Source organism: Solea senegalensis, linkage group LG13 (genome assembly GCF_019176455.1).
Source record: "Solea senegalensis isolate Sse05_10M linkage group LG13, IFAPA_SoseM_1, whole genome shotgun sequence".
Classification (NCBI taxonomy): domain Eukaryota; kingdom Metazoa; phylum Chordata; class Actinopteri; order Pleuronectiformes; family Soleidae; genus Solea; species Solea senegalensis.
This window is the reverse complement of record NC_058033.1, coordinates 12,589,424-12,609,359: the sequence shown is the minus strand read 5'-3', so window position 1 is coordinate 12,609,359 and position 19,936 is coordinate 12,589,424. Positions and strand designations below refer to the sequence as shown.

The 19,936-nt window shown below is 41.5% G+C and overlaps 1 protein-coding gene across 1 annotated transcript; it reads left to right on the top strand.

The window, feature by feature from the left end:
• The first annotated feature begins 234 nt into the window (after positions 1 to 234).
• On the top strand, positions 235 to 13,383 carry si:dkey-250d21.1. Its single transcript, XM_044042100.1, has 11 exons — positions 235 to 603; positions 3,095 to 3,215; positions 3,694 to 3,801; positions 3,888 to 3,924; positions 4,072 to 5,867; positions 5,969 to 5,999; positions 6,847 to 8,612; positions 8,716 to 8,764; positions 8,873 to 10,668; positions 11,053 to 11,089; positions 11,190 to 13,383. The coding sequence occupies exons 1-11, from the start codon at positions 515 to 517 to the stop codon at positions 12,719 to 12,721; spliced, it is 7,362 nt and encodes a 2,453-aa protein (XP_043898035.1). The 5' UTR covers positions 235 to 514; the 3' UTR covers positions 12,722 to 13,383.
• The last annotated feature ends 6,553 nt before the right edge of the window (positions 13,384 to 19,936 follow it).

Sequence of the window (19,936 nt, the reverse complement as noted above, 5' to 3'; positions counted from 1 at the left end):
ACTTGAAAATGTTGATAGGAATTATACTTTTTAATGTATATTAACTGAAATTGTAAGTTTTGTCTAAAGCAAGATGTTATAACAGTGTTTTACGCAGTACCCTTTGCATTTTCGCCCCTGCTCTTACAAATGTCTGTGCACGCTCCTGGTCATAGCTTTGTTCTGTAGTTACTACAGGTTAACTCTTGTGGCCAGGCCTGGCGGAGCCACTCTGCCCTCTGCTGGCTCACATGTGGCACTGTTTGCTGTAGTTCCTGGTTCAGGGCATAACACGCTTTCGGAGACTCCTGCCTCACCACGCAATATCAACTTTTCCAAGCATGGAATTACAAGGTTCTTAGTTTTCCAAAGAGACATTAAGCGAACATAACACCGAAACCCAACTGTGCCGGGTGCAGGTTGTGCCCGCGGCATGAGTCCTTAGACTCTCCTGCAGGTTTGCTCACTGTAGGCTAGCCAGCTTGCAACCGCCTGCTAAGCTAGCTAACTTACTAGCTTGCTATTGCAGTTCAAAATGACTGACTGCTGCGCCGCGGCGAGCTGTGATTACCAGCCAGGGGAATCGACCACTGCCCTCTTCAGCTTCCCCGTAGATCCAGATCGGTAAGAGCTGTGCTTATTTCAGTGAGATTCCTATTATATATAATAAGCCGCGAGCATGCACAATGAATGTGTTGGCTACCCACCGTTAGCATTGCCGTTAGCTTAGCAGCATGTTGGCTAACAGTGACACAACTCTGTGGAAAATGGCGCAGACTAGTTACTCTTGAAAGAAAGAAAATGTATGAAATTCACTCCGTTCATTCATTTCACAAGTGAGAATGGTCGCGGAAAGTGCTATTTTCTCCACCGATATATGTTTGTGTTCAGTGGTTACGCAGACGTCTGGAAACCTTAGTTAAAAACTTTTTTGTGCTGTTATTTAAATCGCCATCGGTACACGACACCAATCGCCTCAGTGGTGTAACATTAGTAGAGCAGGCATCGGCTTAGGAAAACGAATTATTGATCATTATAATTTGTTCTGATTGCACTTACAAAACAATAACCCAAAAACAGTCACGGTGTAGTGTATCTCACAGTCAATCTAATAGTTATGTCGTTTTAACTGGTGATGTACGTAGGGATAAATAAACATCTAACGCCTTCCTCAATCTCGTTGCTACCTTGTAGCTAACGCGAGACCACGGTATATATACACAGTTACATTAGCTGTGTTGTTTAATTTAATATATTCATCGAGTCCACTTAATGTAAAGATGTACAGTTGAATGTCACCTGCAGCTCAGCAGCCTGACTCACAGAGCTGTCTCCACAGGAAATAAAACCTCTGAGTCAGAGGAAAGACTATCTACTGAATACATCACTAACTCTGTAACTGAATTTTCTGTTCTGTTTCTTTTTCTTTATGTGCTCCCTTTTAAAATAGCACCTGCTTAATATTGTCTTAATAATACGTTTTTATATGTCCCAGTAAATCCACCTCTCTTGTCCACATGATTTATTAAAATAAGTTAAGTGACAGCGAGGGAGTGTAGACAGAAATAAAAGCAGACGAGTGATGTAAAGGGTGAAGATGTTAGCCAGAATTTCATCTGCAATTTTGTCCATTATTTCTTATCATAGGTTTGTGTTTAAAAATACAGCTAATCAAAGTCGATCCGCCCAACTCATGCAACGGTAGCTTTTCATTGCATTACAACATGCAATGAAAGCGTCTCTCATTTAATGCTTTTATTTGTCCTTCCTTCCTTCCTTAAATTGTTTGCGTGTAAGGTTGACTTGCTCATCCACACTCTTGGCCTCTAGGTGGCACACTTAATCAGTTGATGATGTTTTCACAATTATTTACAAAATGAGTTTGCACATGATCAAAATAAATGTTTGATTTTGTTATCCATTTTTGTCTTAATTAATCTTTTGTTTTACTTCCACGTAATTTTAATGAAATTATAAGTGACTTGGCTTCCATTTGACATAAACACTAATAAATCCAGTTTGGTGGAAAAGCTTGAAATCAAACTCCATTCACATTTGGAATTTTAGGTCCTGCATTGATTCATTCTCAGTACTTCCAGTCCCCTGGAGGCTCTACAGACTTAATAAAACACTATTTGTGAATAAACTTAAATAATTTTTGCTCATGGTTCAGTCCATGCATAGAATTAGGAAATAATTTATGTGGGCATGTTTATACTATATTTTCAGTGCATCCAAACAAAAGTGTGCTTAAATACAACCAAGGGCTGCAACGACAAATTGATTAAATGTTAATCAGTTACTAAATGAACTGATCTATTTTGATACTTGATTTGAGTGTTTGTTTTGGTTCTTAAAAATTTCAGCTTCATTAAGTGAACATGTTCTGGTTCCTTTGCTTCATATAACAAAGAAATGTTTAAAATTGAGTAACTATGGTTTGTGGAAAAACCAAAACATTTGAGATTGTCATCATTTCGAAGTTTGGGAAACACCAGTCAACATTTTCTGACAATTTATGGACCAAACAACAAATTGATTAATCAGGGGGGAAAAAAACTCATAGGTAAATCCCTCATGAAAATAACCTATGATTTATTTCTATGAAGAAATATTTAAGTCCACAAGTCTTTATTAATTTGCTACAAGGGCTGCAATTAATAATTATTTTCATAATCTTATCATCTGTATTTTATTTTCTCGATTAATCGAGTACTTATTTAAAATGTTGTAAAATGTCGATGGGTCTTTCCCAAACCTCGACATGGTGTTCTTGAATATCATGTTTTGGCCACAAACCAAAATTAATCAGTTTTAATGATTTCTTTGTTATATGAAGCAAAAAAAACAGAAAATATTCTCATTTAAGAAGTCGAAATATCTGAAAACTTTTTTTAATGAAAAGTAATTATTGCAACCCAACCCAAATTGCTACCAAATGTAAGACATATGCCTTTAGTGGTTTAGTAATGATTACTAAAAAGCTTTAGTGTCCTCCAAATGCATTTATTTGTTCATTTTACTTTGGGAAAGAGAATTATTAAATACTGTGTCCACAATTGTAGCAGATGCTCATCAATTTAATCTTTGTGTATTCATTCACTGTGTTTTTCAGCTGCAAACAATGGCTGGTCAACTGTCATCGTGAAGATTTGTCATCAGAACCTCTTGAACAGTTGCACACGCTGTACAAACTTTGTGCAAAGCATTTTGAGCCCTCTTTGATCTCCGAACAGGTAAGAAGAATATATTTCCCTTCCCATGTATGTTGAAGAAGACGGATATACCTTTTTAACCATTATTTTGTTTGTGACTTTTTACGTCAGCATCACCTAATTAATTTGCTGCAAATGTTTGAAATCTGAAATAAGGAAAAAGACTTGTTAACAAACTGTGACTATAAACCCAGTCGACTGTCAAAAAGGACGATGCACAGTGTGTGTAAAAAGTAAACAAGCCTAAAAACTATCTGAATCAATTGTAAGCTAATGTACACCTCGTAAAGACATTTGTGTCACATAAATATTTACACAATAAATCAGTAAGTAAAAGCATAATGCATAAAAATATTTGAAATGAGAAAATGCATATTTTTATAATTTTATAGCCTTTCATACAGTTTAGGTAGGTTTCTCTCGTTATCAAATGATCAAGTTTAAGATACTGTAGATTACAGTTATACAATAAAGTGTGATCTGCCTTTTTGTTTTTCAGAGTGCCTCCGGTTCTGTCTTAAGTGAGGATGCTGTTCCAACAATATTTGGCTCTGTGACACCTGAGAATAATCAACCTGCCTGCAACAGGAAAAGAAATAGAGATCCTGTAAGTGTTCTGTGTTTAACATTACAGCATTTTTTTGATCACTCATGAAAAGTGTAGACTTACGAGTTTCATTTTAATCCTTTTAGGCAGAAGAGGAGCTCACGTCTGTTAAGAAGACAAAAGGTAAAGTTACTGCATAATGTTTCTTACTAAGCCCTTGATGCATATAAAATCTGAGCAGATAAAATCTCTAGGGAAATGTGCTTGCCCTTGTTGTGAATGTTTATTCACTGATTGAGTTTGCCACCTTCACTACCTCTTTCCTACCAGAAAACACAGAAGCAACAGACGTGACAGAGGAGACAAAAGAATTTCCCGGTGAAAACAGTGAAACGCCTGAACTACAAAATGAAACTAATGAGGATGTGGCCACCTCCAGAGCAAAAGAGACTCTGAAAGTTTATTTTAAAGAAATTCTGGCACTGACGGGATTCAGCATCAACGACGCAAACACCAACACTGATGAACCAATTGGAGGTGCTCGGGGTCAGCAAGGTCTCAACCCTATCTGTGTGGAGAAAATTGACAAGCAAGAAATCCTGCAGTTCAGTGAAGACCTCATGCGGGAGGAGATCCAGAACAGCCTCACACAGGCACGATTCTTCTCCATTCTGCTTCAGGATGTGACGAGCATAGAGGGAAATGAGCAAATCCCAGTTTTCATCAGGTCGGTCACTGTCGCTGGGTTCCCACAGAAACACCTAATTGGGTTCCTGCCATGTGACCTGGATGCAGAGAATCTATTTTACATGCTTCTTTCTGAGTTGAGAAACAAGTGGGGGCTGAGGATGGAGAACTGCAGAGGAATCACGTATCTGGTTACAGGCAATATATGTCAGAAAATGCGCGACCTTACCTGTAAGATTCTTCAGGAGTTTCCACAAGTGGTTCTCTCACCAAGTGACCCATATGCCTTCAACATATGGATTATTCGCTGCATGCCTATGTCCTCCATCCAGAAGACTGCAGATACTGTAGAGGAAGTGGCCTCATTACTCAGGAGAACACCAGAGCTGTCCAAAAGATTGGAAGGAAAGATCCAGGCGACCTATGGGCATATAAAAGGGGAGGTGTACAGGATCACAACAGCTATCAGTGGGAACTGGGAACATAGCACTGATGCCTACCAGACTATGTTAGATATTCTGGAGCCATTCCTGAACTGCATCAATGAGATGATTTCGAAGGTAGATGAAGAGGCTGCTGAGCAGATGGCCAAGCTCAAGCCAGTTTTGAAGAATTTCAATTTCATTATCACACTTGTTGTTCTGAAGAACACTCTCTGCTGTGTGAGCATACTCAACTCAAGTCTCAGGGGAATCATTAGCATCAGCAGTACCTTGCAGTACACCATTTCCAATGCCTTAAAGCTGGTAAACAAATACCAACAGGAGCTTGCAATATTCCACAGGAAATGGGTTTCGGATGCAGTTGGCCGAGCCAAGAAGCTGGGAGTGGAAGTCACTAAACCAGAGATGGACCAAGGAGACACAAGCGAAACACCACTGGAGGACTTTTACAGGGAAACCCTGAGCCGACCTATCTTGCAGTATCTTGTTGCAGAAGTGAAGAGGGTGTTCAGTGTTGAGATGGTGAGGATTCTACGATGGCTTTCGCTAGTTCCGTCTTATATGGCGGACCACAATTTCAGCATTCGCAGAGATAAAGTAGCAGACGCCAACTTGAACAACCTCGCAAGGCCTGACACATTCTATGAAGAGCTGGGTTGCTGGGAAGTGAAATGGAGGCACGCAAGCAAGCGCAGAATCCTACCTACAACAGTGTTTGCTACACTCAAGATTCCTGATATTGGGTTTTACCCAAATGTGCAAAGCTTGCTGCGGGTGTTGGGTACAGTTCCATGTGTAAACGCTGAGGCAGATGTGTATGGTCAATACCATATGGTACTGGAACGGTGCCACTCCTACCTAAAGGCCACACCAGGGGACCAAAGAAAGAGCAGCATGGCATATATCTACGTTAACCAAGATGTGCACTTCAGTGTCGAACAAATGGTGGATTCTTATGTCCAAAAACATCCAGACATCCTGCAGATGCTGCAAATGGTGTGTAGACTTTCACAAGCTCCATTCTTCTATTTCATGGTAGTAATGTCAGTATATTTGTTTTTCTTTGAGTCTGAACCAGTGTGTCTATGTGTTTATAGGACGATGACACAACAGAGAAACTTCCCAAAGGCAAGTAAATGTAATACTTTAATACCAGTTTGTAACAGTTTGTATAATGAACCAAAACATGAAAATATTTTTTTTTTTCATTTTTACTACAGTTTTGCATTCACACATATTAGCAGTGAGGCTATGCACAGCCCCTTTGCTTTCACATTTAATCAATACAGTAGATAATGACTTGTTTTGCTCTGTTGCTGCATTTTAGATCCATGTACAGTGTTCTTGTTTTCCTCATGCTTGCTCCTCTGTGTGCTATTATACTGTTGCATGCTTGTGCTATCAAAAAAGGCTGCAAGAGGTTATAATAATCACTTGTTCTGTTGATTGTTTTCCTTTATTAGCGATTTGTTTGGTCCATCAGTGGTTCTCAAATCTCAAAATGATGTTAATTAATTATGAAATCATATTATTGAATGATTTCTTTGTTATATGAGGCAAGTAAACCAGGAAATATTCACATTTTAGAAGCTAAAAAATTAAAGATATTGATTATCAAAATAGTTAGTGATGTATCTGAGTTATTGATTAGTAATTTGATTAATGAATTAATTGTTGCTGCCCTACTCAGATGGTTTCAGTTATTATAGGCAATGCAGACAGGTGGACCTTTTTTACACGCAGTTCCTCCCAGATCCTCTCTTTCACACTCTAGTTTGTGTACTTGTCACTTAAGCTATGTTGTGCATGAGAGTGAACTTTCTCTGTGTCCTTCCGTGTCCCTGCCATAATTCATTATATGGGATACGCAATTTTTAGTGTATACACTCTTGATTTTTTTATTGCTGTCTGCCCGACTAACTAATAAGATTAAGTTATACCACATTTACATAATTATTCCCACTTGTCATTTTAGTGGCAGCCCGTGGAAACCATGCTGAAAAGGACACCGAAGAGGAAATACAAATCTTAAACCTTGAGATGGATGCTGAAAGGCTTGTGGAGATGAAGTGTGCAGAGACTGATAGAGAATCTCTTAAGGCTGCTTTGCATTCTGCAGTGACGGCTGCATACAGCAGTCACAGCAGGGCACATAATGACACTTCTGCTCAGGATGGAGAGGTCGAGTATGTGACCAAGTCTGAAATGAAAGAAGTTCTTTCTGTGTGTGAGAATGCGGTCAGGGAGGGAATCCTCACAGAAGTGGGGACTTCATTCTTTTCCTTGTTCATTGATTGTGTTGTGAAACTTGGGGAAAAGGACTATCTCCCACTTTTCCTTAGATTTGTGGACAGTTTTGATGTCATGCGGTTGGAGTTGATGGGATTCCTTGAGGCAGATCTTGATTGTGATACCATGGTTCAGCGCCTCTTGGAAGTGGTTACAGTTGAGTGGCATCTTGATTTGAGTAACTGTAGAGGTCAAGCATACCTAGGCTCTGGTGATGTCTCCTACATGCTGAAAGCCTTTGCCTGCAAAGTACAGGAGAAATATCCTCTTGCTATAAGCACACACTGCTCTTCCTACTCATTCAACACATGGTGGTCAAAATCCATCCCAGTACCTGCTGTTAAAAGAGCTCTGGATACATTTGAAGAGGTTGTGATGTTTTTTGGTAGCAGTGCAACTTTAGAGAAACAGCTCGACCATGTAGTAGCCTTTGGTCTCAGAGAAAACTATGAAAAGGCCCAAGAATTACAAGGGAAGTTCTGTACCCTCTGGCAAGAGAAGCATGATTCGTATGAAGTGTTTGTGCAGATACTGGAGCCCTTAGTTGAATGTCTAGAGAAGATCAAAACCAACCCACAGAGATGGAAATCCTTTGTATCTGAGCAAGCTGGGGCCCTTCTCTGCAAGTTAATGGAATTTGATTTCATCATTGCCATGGTGGTCTTAAAGAATGCATCCTCTTTTACCAGAGAGCTGAGTGCAGGTCTCCAGAAGGACCACTTTAGCGCCGCATCTCAGCTTTGCCAAATCAGTGGTATTATGGCATCGATGAACAGAGTAAAGACAAATATGAAAGTGTTTCACCAGAACTGGTTTGACGAGGCATGTGCAGTGGCACAAAGTCTAAGAGTGCAGATTGAAGTGCCTGACAACTCTTTGCTCAAGGATGGCATGATAAAGCCAATAGGGTTTTACAGAGATGGCTTAAGTGTGCCCCTGGTCGATAACCTAATCAATGCAGTGAAGGACCATTTTTCAGAAGACCACATAGAAGCTCTGAACTTCCTCTCCCTGGTCCCATGCTCAGTCACTGTCAGTTACATGTTTGAGAGATTGAAATCAAAGCCACCTCTCTACAGCAGTGATCTTCCCGACGCTGAAAACTTCTTCACTGAGCTGTGCTGTTGGAGAGTAACCTGGAAGACCAAAGTGGCGTCCGTAACAATCCCAGGCTCCATATTTCACACATTACGCCTGCCACTTATGCAGTACTTTGGGAACATCAATGCGCTGCTGAGGATTATGTCTGTGCTACCCAGCACGGCACTGGAAGACTGTGGTGTAGTAATGCGCCACAAAAAGTTCCAAGAGTATGTGAGAAATACAAATGCTAAAGACAGGTCCACGTGCTTGGCTATGCTGCAGGTGAGCACAGACTTCAGCAGAGACCTGGACCGAATGGTGACCCAGTGTTTGAAGGTTACCCCACAAGCCTTGGAGGGTATCTGTCTGGTGCGCATTCATTTTCATTTGGTTTAAAATTTGTTTATTCTTAATTTATTCTTTATTATTTATTAATTCATATTTTTTTTATTTACCTGTATATCCCCAACAGGACAAGGAATCCAAAAGTTTCAACAGGAACTCTGAAAATAATATGGAAGGTGACTATATTAGATTACATATTTTCACTAAGGTGAAAATGACATTCAACTAAATGTTATTTATTGAGTGTTTGCAATAACAACAGTTGTTATTTCTCCCTATTTTAGTTGACCCTGTCAAGGAGGAAGCTGAGCCCAAACTCGAGCAATGTCCTGACAAGATTGAGGACCAGGAAATGAAACCAGCAGATGAAAATGGGCACGCAGGAGATAATCGTCAAAGTTTGGCCACAGTGTTCAGAATGGCTGCACTACTGGGGAAAAAGAATAGCAGTCTCTCTGATCTCTCAGAGGAGGATAGAGAGCTTTTCACCCAGGAGCTCACCATGTGCCACTGGTTTGGAAGAGAGAATAAATGCATACCCTCGATAGGTGATGGTGAAATGGTGAATTTACTCATAAATGCAATCAGAGATGCCATACTCAAGGAAATACAGGAGTCTCCCTTCTTCTCACTCATCACAGACAAACCAGTTAAAATTGCTGACAAGACACATCTACCTGTTTTTATCAGGTATGTTGGAGAATCTGCCCCAAAAGTTGAGCTCATGGGTTTCTTACCGTTTGACGAAAACTGTCATGTCGACACACAAGCAAATAACCTCGCAAAGATTCTTACTGAAGACTGGGGCTTGCCAATGTCTCAGTGTCGTGGACAAGCATTCATGCACTTGGGCTCAGGTTACCAAAGTCTAAAGAAGATGTCTTTGGATTTTCTGAAGAGTTATCCACTCTCTGTTGTAACGCCAAGTGAGTCTTGTGGCCTTGCCCATTGGCTGGCAGGAAGTGTGCCTTGCCCTTCAGTAGCTAAAATGTTGGATATCACAGAAGACTTGCTGCTGTTCTTTGACGAATCTCCTTGTCTAGAGGGTCAGATGGCGCAGGCCGTTGATGGGCTTTTAAATATGCCAAGAGAGGCCCTGGAGGAAATCCCAGAAACATGTTGCTCAAGGTGGAGAAAGAGAGAGGATTTCTTCGACATACTTGCTGACACGTTGGAGGGTATTCTCAGCTGTCTAGATGCTGTTAGCTCAAGTACCACAGGAGCCAAGTCAATGCATGCACAAGTTCTCTCTACTGCTCTAAGAAATGTGGATTTCATTGTCACCCTTGTGATTCTGAAGAATGCCTGTGCTCCTCTGCGTAACTGTAGCACTGTCTTCCGCTGTGGAAACCCTGCTGATATTCTCTGTGAGGTGGAAAAAATCCCTTCAATCATTGAGACTCTTAACAAAATGTTAGAAAACGTGAGCAGTGTGCACTCCACTTGGTTTGAGCATGCCTTCCAGCTAGCAAACAAGGTAGCTCCTGAACAAGTATGCTTTTCAGAGGAGGCCAACAGCTATGAATCTCCCGAGGTCTACTACAGAGAAAATCTGAGTGTTCCTCTCCTCAGAAGCCTCGTTGATGAGATGAAGTACAGCTTCTCAGACAGCCACTTAAAGGCCCTGTCAGTCCTGTCATTGCTGCCCTCCTGCAACCCACAGCCAATTCTGTCGGAGACCACAGACAAGCCATTCAGCCTCTACCTTACGGACCTTCCTGAGCCAGAAGCAGCTGAGCAGGAAATCAATGTCTGGGCTGCTGTGTGGAGAGAAAAAGATCAGGATGCTTCTCCTCCAACATCCATCGCTGAAACATTAGCTCACCCTGAGTCAAAGAGCCATCCAACTGTCACCTTACTGCTCAGGCTAGTCGCAGTTCTGCCCAGTGTCAGCATGGAGTGTGACCTGATGAAGACCACACTGAATTCCATGAGGGATCTGTTGAAAACCACACTATGCAAAGGCAGTAGAATAGATCATGTGATGCTCCTCTCTCACTGCACAACGCTGCAGAGACTACCGGAGGTCATTGAGAAGTGTGTGGCGGTGGATCCAGAGAGCAGCTCGTGTCTGTCTCAGGTAACGATAATCATCGTAGTGCTGCGACTGTTTTGTTTTTACACCAACAGAAAATTCACCAACACATTTCATAATTGATTGTCACCGATTTTTCTGGCAAATATGAACACCTTCACAAACATCACTGACCTTTGCACTGTAGCCATTTTGACAGGTCAAATTGCAGGTTTAAATCAAAGGCAAAAGGGCTGCTGTGCAAATATGGTCAATGGGTTTTAAGAAGAATATGTCTTCTGGAAACTTAAATTTGTCATATTTTCTTGGCTAAAATTCAAACTATCCGAACTATTATCATGCTATGCTTTGCCTTGTGAAATATACAGAGGATGTTTTGCAAGCCCTGCAATCAGCATAACAATCAAATTTGTTTCACATGTTGTGTAGGTGATGGGAACTTTGCAAGAACTGAAGTTAGACAAAGGTAAGTGCATCTTGATGTAACTGTGATCATAAGAAGACAATGAACAATTAGTGAAATATTTTTTTGTATGAAGGTTTTGTTATTGCTTTCTTTAAATCAGGAGCCTTTGAAGTAAAAGCAGATGAACCATCAGAAGCTGCCAGTGGAGAAGACGGGCCTGCTGATGGGGAGGCAAATTTGGCTGACACTGAAGTGATACTGGAGGTCATTCCTGGAGGACCAAGAAATGCCGTGTCGTTCTATGAGCCACAGCTACGTGAGCAAATCATCAAGGAACTCTGGGACTCTCAGTTCTTCACTGTTATAACTGAGAAAGATGTTGAAATCGATGGAGAGCGCTACATCCCCCTGTGTATCAGGTACCTACACAAAGAGGACATCCAGTGTGAGGAAACGCTGGCTTTCATCCCTTTCATTGAAGACCCAGTTACCCTTGCAGAAACTATTGAGACTATCCTGTCTGAAAAGTGGGGGCTCAATATGGAGTACTGCAGAGGACAGGCCTCACTAAGTGTTGGTGAAGTAGGAGCTCAGATGAGGGCTGTGAGTTTAGCTATAGCTACAAAATATCCCCAGGCTGTAAGAACTGTCAGCTCTGCTTTATCTCTTAATGTATGGCTGGCTAAATCGTGCCCCACTCCAGAAGCAGCTGATGGAGCACTTCTCGTAGGAAAAATATTACACTGGCTTACTGAGGATGTCGAACGCCAGAACAAACTGGAAGACATGATCCTTCATGTCTTCCAGGAAGATGAAGGAAAGGGCAATGAGCTGCGTGACAAACTCATCAAGAACTGGGAGAGAAGTCATGACATGCATGAAGTAATGGTAGAGGTTTTAGAAGCAGTCATACTCTGCCTGAACGAGCTCAAGGGAGAGGGGAGTATTCCAAACCAGCAGCAAGCATCGCAGTTCTTAAATGAGGTCAGGAAGTTTGAGTTCATCCTAGTAACAGTTGTGCAGAAAAACATCCTTATTGTCACTAAAGAGCTTAGTCAGTCTCTTCAGGGCAAACCCTTGGATTTGTTACTTGCTGTGAAAAAAATGCCCGAAGTCAAAGCATCCCTCAGTAAACTGAAGAGCGATATTGACACACATCACAAGTTTTGGTTTGACGAAGCGATCACACTGGCTTCTAAACTTCACGTCCCATTGTTGCATTCTGTGCTTCTAGAGCCGTTGAGTGAGTTTTACAAAGAGTCCGTAAGCATGAAAGTTGTAGAGCACTCGATAGCAGAGATCGATGACCTCTTCTCAGAAAAGGTATTGGATACTTTGAGGTGTCTGGAGATTGTGCCTTACGCAATGTCCAAAGTAGAAACCAGCATTCTTAGTGGTCTTGTGTTCCGCCTGTACAAGGAGGACTTGCCAGATCAGCCCTCCCTTCACTCTGAGATAAAGTCATGGAAGGAGAAATGGTCTGATCCCCTGGCTGGCTACCTTCCGACTACTGTGCTCGATACCCTGAAGACGTCACAGATAAGAAGTTTTATTAACATTGAGACTCTCCTCAGACTCCAGGTCATCTTGCCATTTTCAAGAAGGGAGAGCAGCTTCAGGCAAGGAAGGAGAAGTTTACAGGAGTTCATGGTCGTAGAAAAGAAGTCCCTCTCTGAGCTCCATGCACTGTAAGAGTTGAAGGTCTTCCATCACCGTTAGCAGGTTTGAGTTATGCCTTTGAGATGTCATCACCACCATACATAAGAACTACTGTCTCGACCCCAATTGAGATCCCAAGTTCTGAACTTAATATTTCTGTGTACATTATGATCTAAAATCTTTGAAATTTGCTTTTCTTGTTTTCCTGCAAACCAATCCCTATATTATGGTTTTTGTTTAATCTGTAGTTTGTACAGTTGAATTGCCGGGTGGGACCAATATCTTGGCGAAAAAAAAAAGAAAGAAAAAAAAGCAATGCTCCACTGACGGTTATCAATGCTTGCGTGCCTTGATGCAAAACTAACAATTCACCCCATGTATTATGGTAATACATATGTCGAAAGATGTCCCATTGGCGTGTGAAACAACTATATTTTTACCATTATGAAAATGACCAGACTGACTCCCGCGTCGCTGTCATGGATTCATTATAATCATGAAACAACACCCTTAACCTTTCCTGGGCACAAATAGAAATAGTTAGTTTAAATCATGTCCTCTGATGATTTTCCCACGTTACCTGTCTCTTTGCAGGAATGAATTTGCTGTAAACGTATCTTTGAAAGAATGTTTCCTTCATAGGGAACCCTTCGTATATATTTGTCAGAAAAGTAATAAAAAATGCTCCAAAAATACCCACCTGCCTTTTTCGTTTCTTTTATATTTTTTCACAACTGGTATTCATGTGTTGGGAAGTGTGGTCATTTCAGGAAGTTAACACAAGATGGCGCAGTGAGGCTGTGAATTGTCTTTAGGGGGAAAGCTCAGAGTCTGGTATCAAGTGGGACTAGGAATGGAGAAGTCTTCCTCCAACTTTGCATCAAAATTGAGATTTGTACACTATTTTTGTAAATCCGGTTCATATAGAATGAGTTATACATGCAGTATTTACATATTGTAACTCCTTGTTAGATTGTTTAGATATTGGACAATATTTTTCCATAGAGATCATCCCAGCTGTGATCTCCTTTCTCTAAAAGTATGAATTTGCATAACAGGCTGCCAGAGTTAATGATTATCAACTCATGTCACCTTCTGTGCTTGAGATGAGAATTCCTTTCATGATTCACTCACTGAGCAGCAAGGGTGTGGGTTTAAGAAAAGCAGTATATAAGGTCACGTAAACACTAGGCTATCTCTAGACGCCAGATTAATATTTATTTTTACAATACCTGTTTGCCTGACCGCTGTGCTGCCTGGCTACGTGAGAAGGACTGGTTTGACTGGTATTCGCCGCCGATGCAAATCATTTGGGGTTCCATTGTTTCTGGATGCGGCGAGGTTAATATGTAATTTCTGAGTGTATTTTGTGTGTGTGCGCTCTGCTGAATAGCGTCCGTCTTTCTTGTCAATCATTTGCCATGAATTTTAATCTGGTGAATAAGAAGGAATTCCAATAACACAGCTACTGTGCTGACAAATGGTGAAGCCCATTCATTTATAGCTGTACTTTGTTTAACGTAGTATCAGTGTTAGCAGGTTTTGTACAGAATTTAAAGCATGTGCTAAAGTGGATCATTTAAAAATGCACACAGCGTTTCCCTGAACTGTATTTGAATGCCTGCTGCTTTATTACAACTCTCCTCAGGAGCTAATTGGTAAAACTGGTTGTGCCTGAAAGTATACTGACACATTTAAAACCCGAGTCCTTATTTATGACATAGTCTACAGTTAAATGCCTTCTCTAGTTTAAACGAGGCCTAGTATAGTTTTTGTGCCCGTGTGCACTAAATAACCCAAAAACAAAGACCATATGTCGCCGCTGAAGCGCCAGCGTGTACATGCACATTGTGCCTGTTGATCTGAAGCCACCTGATCTTTAACACTGATAACCCCACTGAGTGCACTTTTTTAAAGAGACATGTATTCTTCCTGTGAGCTGTAACAGCAGATGCCTGCATGACAAAGCCCCGATTGTCGGTGCTCAGCTCACTGTGAAAGGAGCATCTCCGTGTCCCCGCTCAGCTGCTGAGCAAACGGATCTGTCTCTGCTGCTGTGGGCCGCAGGCAGCACTGCTCGCACACAGGCCTCCCTCGCCATGGCTACATGCAAAACACTGACTCGCACAAAAACTAGACATCCATGCTCTCTGCCAAGACTAATACAACTTCCTACAAGCTGTGTTTTATTTATTTACATTTGCAGACATGGACGGTGGTGCAGTTTGACTCTCAGGTGCGGCGTCACAGACAACATCCACCGCCTTTAAGCCAAACTAGGTATGGATCCAATTGACCCGTGCAGCAGGTTTCCTGCTGGAAGTCAAGGTTGTGCACTGATGTAAAACCTGTGGCACTCAGTAATCATGTCCATACACAGCCAGAGTTTAACGACACTCTGGAGGGGAAGACCGAGGGCTTAGGAGGATTTTATTTCAAGGTTTGCTTTCAGGGGAAAATTGTCAGCACGGGCCTGAATTAAGATCCTCTCTGTAAGCAAAACGTTTGGTTTGAATTATTTAGATGTCAGCTTGTTGATTGTAGCCTTAAAAACACTTTCTTTTTTTCCTCAACACTGTAAAAGCTTCTGAAGTTGAAACTGAAAGACATGAACCAGAACCAGTTGCTCTCAAATGTATCTCGACAGACAAAAAAGTGCACTGCTGCTTTTGGACCTGCAGTGCACGCATGATCACGCATTCAAAATACCTTTGTAATCTTTAAAGAAGGGAGCTTTAATCACGTATAAGGATGCTTTGGTGCTCTCACGCCTCTGCCAACCAAAATCTAAAAGACCTGAAATTCATGAGGTCCAGATGTATCAGCACACTTTATCTATTGTATGTGTTTAAAAGCCTGCAGCTGGGCTGTTGCCTGTCCATGTGATTCCTATACCTTCCCTCAGCCCCCTTGCTTACCAGAGGGGGAGCGGATGGAGAGAGGCCTGTAAAGAACTGGATCGCCAATGGACTCTGTCGACATCTCCCCACCCAAGTGATGCTCCCCCACCTCCATCACTGCCTTTATGCTCCTCTTCAGCGGCACCTCGTCAGACGCCGCGATAAAGCTTCATACAGTGCCACCTCGGTGAGAGATAGCACTGTGATGCCATGGGAAACCCAGAAGGAAATCCACCCAAAAAAAAGAGAAGTATGATATATAGCTCAGTGTTGGTCTGGCTGAAAAGTAAAGAGTGATGATGTCCTGCAGCTGCTTCATGGACGGTAAATAACACAACAAATCTCAGGACAGTTTAGTGGATTATAAAAGCATGATCTAATTCGCAGACATTGCAGTAAGTGCTGCTCTGCTCTCAAATACAACTCTAGAAGTCTCCATTTACTAATGAAACTATGTCACCTGATTACATCATCGGTTAATGTCTTCATTGAATGGTCTCCTTTAAAGGTCCAGTGTGTAACATTTGGGAGGGTTTCTCGGGCACAATTAAATATACTACCCTTGATCATCGCTTTAAAATAAAAAACAATTATCGTATGTTTTCATAGCCTTAGAATAAGCCTTTAATGTGTACTTGGGCAAGAACAGTGGTTTACAGAGCCATGTTTGTACAGCAGCCTGCAACATGCACACACATATGGGAAAGAGCGGTGTCATACTTCCGTGTCCTTTGATAACTACTTCGCATTTCTGCATGCACATACTTGCACGCAGTTTCTGTTCGTACTGAAACGGTGGTCAGCGTCAATCTCACGTCCCACAACCCTTAGAACACAGAGCATTTACGCTGCTTTTTTTCCCCATTACTGTTAAAACGTACATTATATACAGAGGCTATTAGAATGTGCAATTAGAGTGTCTTATATCCTTGTTTTCAGACAAAAAATACTCAAAAATACTCAAAATTTATTTCAGGAAATTTGGAAATATGTCACGGTTCAAAGTTCGCTTGGCTTGTTTTTATGAACAAAAATGAAAGAAAAGCGGTCTATTTTGTGACTCTGCACAATTACCGCAACTTTATATCACTACTTAAAAACGCGATTATAAAATGAATCAGAACAGTGACTCAACACACACACACACACACAAAAGAAACAAACTATTTTATAAAGCCTGAATATGTGACCTATAATCCCCCCGGCGACTTGTGCTGTGTGAGCACTAAAGGTTAATCTCACAGTCCGTTATAGAAGTGACGATTTCTCTCCAGGAGTTAGGAGTTCAGACTTGTACACACGTAAACTCGAGCAAACATCCATGATTGCACTCTTTGTTGTCTCGTTTGACCAAAAGCAGCACGTTACATCTGGATTGAAAAGTGTTGCGATACAGGGAGTATGCACAGTCAGCATCTATGGTCCATGTGGACTCAAACTATAGGTGTACTAGTGTTTGTTCACATGCAGACCACAGTGGAATGACAAAGTATGAACTGGGCCAAACTCAGCTCTGGCAATACTTTATTGTGCTTGATTAGTTGCATTACCAGAATTCACCCCCCTCATCCTGACTGCAGCTCAAACACAGCAAGCGCTCAGATTTTGTTTTTGTGAAGAGACTGGTGCTTTTTTACCTCATGGTGGAGGCTGCTGGACCACAAGACATGTTCAAAGGTGCCACCCATCTGTCACTTAAAAGAGTTCAGTCTTCCAAGCACAATAGAGACAGTGGTTATAAACAAATGGTACACAAAACACGGACGGAGGTTGTTGTTTCTGTGTCGATCCCCGCTGTGAGCTACGGCAGGCACATCAGAGGGTGATGGGATTTTCACATGGCTCCTCCTAAAGCTGTTTCTGTCCTTCTGCTTGTCTAACCTGTCAGCTCTTAGCCTGCTGCTGGAATACTGTTTATGATCAACATAATGTTCTTGTTATTTGTCAATAATCCGCTGGCAGTGGAGTCCAACTCCATTCAGCTGGAGATAAGAGGCAAAATGGAAACACACCGTTACGGATAAGGTTTGGTGATTGATTCCATTCAAAAGTGTCCTTTCAAGTCCTTACTTTATGGCATGCATGATGGCTGCTAATCAAAGCCCTGGTTTTAATTTCAATTAGGACATTATCTATGGTCAAATGACTTGAGTTGGTAATAGAGAACAGGCCCAACAGCCAGAAATAAACGTATCCCATAAGAGACTTAACCTTTTATGAATTTATTATTGTGGATTTCACATTTCTTCCATTCTCTCAAAAAAAAGGATAGATGTTTCTGGTTGTGAGACGAAGGTTTGGCATTACAAGAAAGAGCATGCCATGTATTTCATTGTGTTATATTTCTCTTTTAAATCACCCCAAAAGGTTCAAAATAGTAAAAGAGGAGGCGGGAAAAAAAAAAGTACATTATTATAAGAATACGCTGTAGCAGTGCTCGTCTGGGTTAAGTTTTATCTGCACCCTGTTCGGAGCATGGGATAAATTTCCAGGGGCATAATAGTAACTCTGCACCCATTCAGCCTCTGATCCTCATGGGTGAAAGTTGAGTGTCCTTTTCCACCACCACCCCCACCCCCACCCCAGTGAGCCTCCAGATTCATGATAATGGCTCAATCCCCTTGAGATTGGAAGAACAATGGCCCTGTGCTCTGAGCCCGAGGACTCGTTCCTCCCAAATATGAACACAGTGCTCGTTCATCGAGATACTTTAGAAAAGTCATATTTTTCCTTAGATATTTTGACTGTGACAATATTTTGCAACATACAGCATAATTGATTATCTAAAATTTGGCACATGAAGCACATAAATTACTTTATGTTTCTGGGAAATTATATTCTAAGCTCTTGAAATATGTCACTTTGGATTTGAAATGATCAAATAGGATTTTTTTTACTTAATTTCCATTATGGCTGAACAATAAAGTGTGACACTTTTGAAATGTTCAAATATAAAATAAAGATTTTCTCCAAATAAATATAATGGGTTGTCTTTCATAGCTTTTTGAACCATAAAAACACCATGATGTGAAAAGCTGATTACAGCGACAGTATCTGTCGCTGTAACAGTATCTGCGTCAAGCTGTTTTTGATCCTACATGTGGATAATCTATCATACCTCAGCTGTGATTCTGCTCTTGTCTGACATGAGTTATTTCATTATCATGAACTCCAGTGGTTCTCTCCCCCCCTTCATGTTACTTAGACGGTGAGACGTGAGGATGAAGGGGCTGTGCCCTGTTGATCCTGGCTCGGGATTGGAGAGCCTGTGTGAAAAAGTTTGTCTGCAGATGTGCCCAGTCCTGCTGGAAGCTCCTCAACTCCCACACACACGCCGACCTGTGCCCATTCACAGTTGACTGCCATGTAAAACACATGGAGTCTTTATGGGAGCAGGGTCACAGCCCCACTGTAAATAAGACACACATACATACTCGGCTACCTTTGTGTTTAGACTGCAGTGAACCCTGTTTGGCAAACAGAACAGACACAGGATTCAGGTGATCCCAGAGGAGGAGAGCTTGTTGTGGTGTTTAACATCTATGACATTTTGCATACTAATTGTTGGGTTTCTCTGCTCCCTATAATGTTGGCTATGGACAGTGCCTTGAGATAATGTATGTTGTGATTTGTTGCAAAAAATGTTATGTCATCCAAAATCAGTCAAAAAGACATAGTATAGTATTGTCGTTACAAAATCACCCAAAAAAGTCATAGTATAGTATTGTCGTTCCAAAGTCACTCAAAAAAGTCATAGTATAGTATGTCGTCCACAATCAAACATAAAAGTCGTCCAAAATGACCCAAAAAAGCCATAATATGGTATGTCGTCCAAAATGACCCAAAAAAGCCATAGTATAGTATGTTGTCCAAAATGACCCAAAAAAGTCATAGTATAGTATGTCGTCCAAAATCGCCCAAAAAAATCATAGTATAGTTGTCATGATCTTCTCTCAGTCATCTCATTTCACCCCAGCTCACCAGCCCCTCCTTCTCACCACCTTCCAGCCACTCCCTCCTCATTAGCTCAACTCCACTCACCTGTTCACAGCAGCTGCACCGGGTCACTAATTAGCCCACGAGATATACTCCTCTCCACCATGCAGTCACTGCCAGATTGTTCTATGTTGCTAGTACTAGTCTAGTACTAATGGATTCTGCCTGCTCCCTGCCTGACTTCTACCTGCTTGTTCCTGTGGCGGAATAGCTCTGCATCTCCCTGGTGAAAGACTATCACTGAACGTTGGGTTAAATAAACGTCATTACCAACTCTCTGCTTGCCTCCGTGTACTGCATTTGGGTCCTTCCCTGACTCATTACAATAGTATGTCGTCCAAAATCAGCCAAA

Excerpts from the sequence above, each read along its gene's own strand:
- si:dkey-250d21.1 (XM_044042100.1), top strand. The coding sequence starts at position 515 with ATGACTGACTGCTGCGCCGCGGCGAGCTGTGATTACCAGCCAGGGGAA. Across the intron at positions 5,868-5,968 it reads TCCTGCAGATGCTGCAAATG|GACGATGACACAACAGAGAA; the intron begins GTGTGTAGACTT and ends ATGTGTTTATAG. Across the intron at positions 10,669-11,052 it reads GCAGCTCGTGTCTGTCTCAG|GTGATGGGAACTTTGCAAGA; the intron begins GTAACGATAATC and ends CATGTTGTGTAG.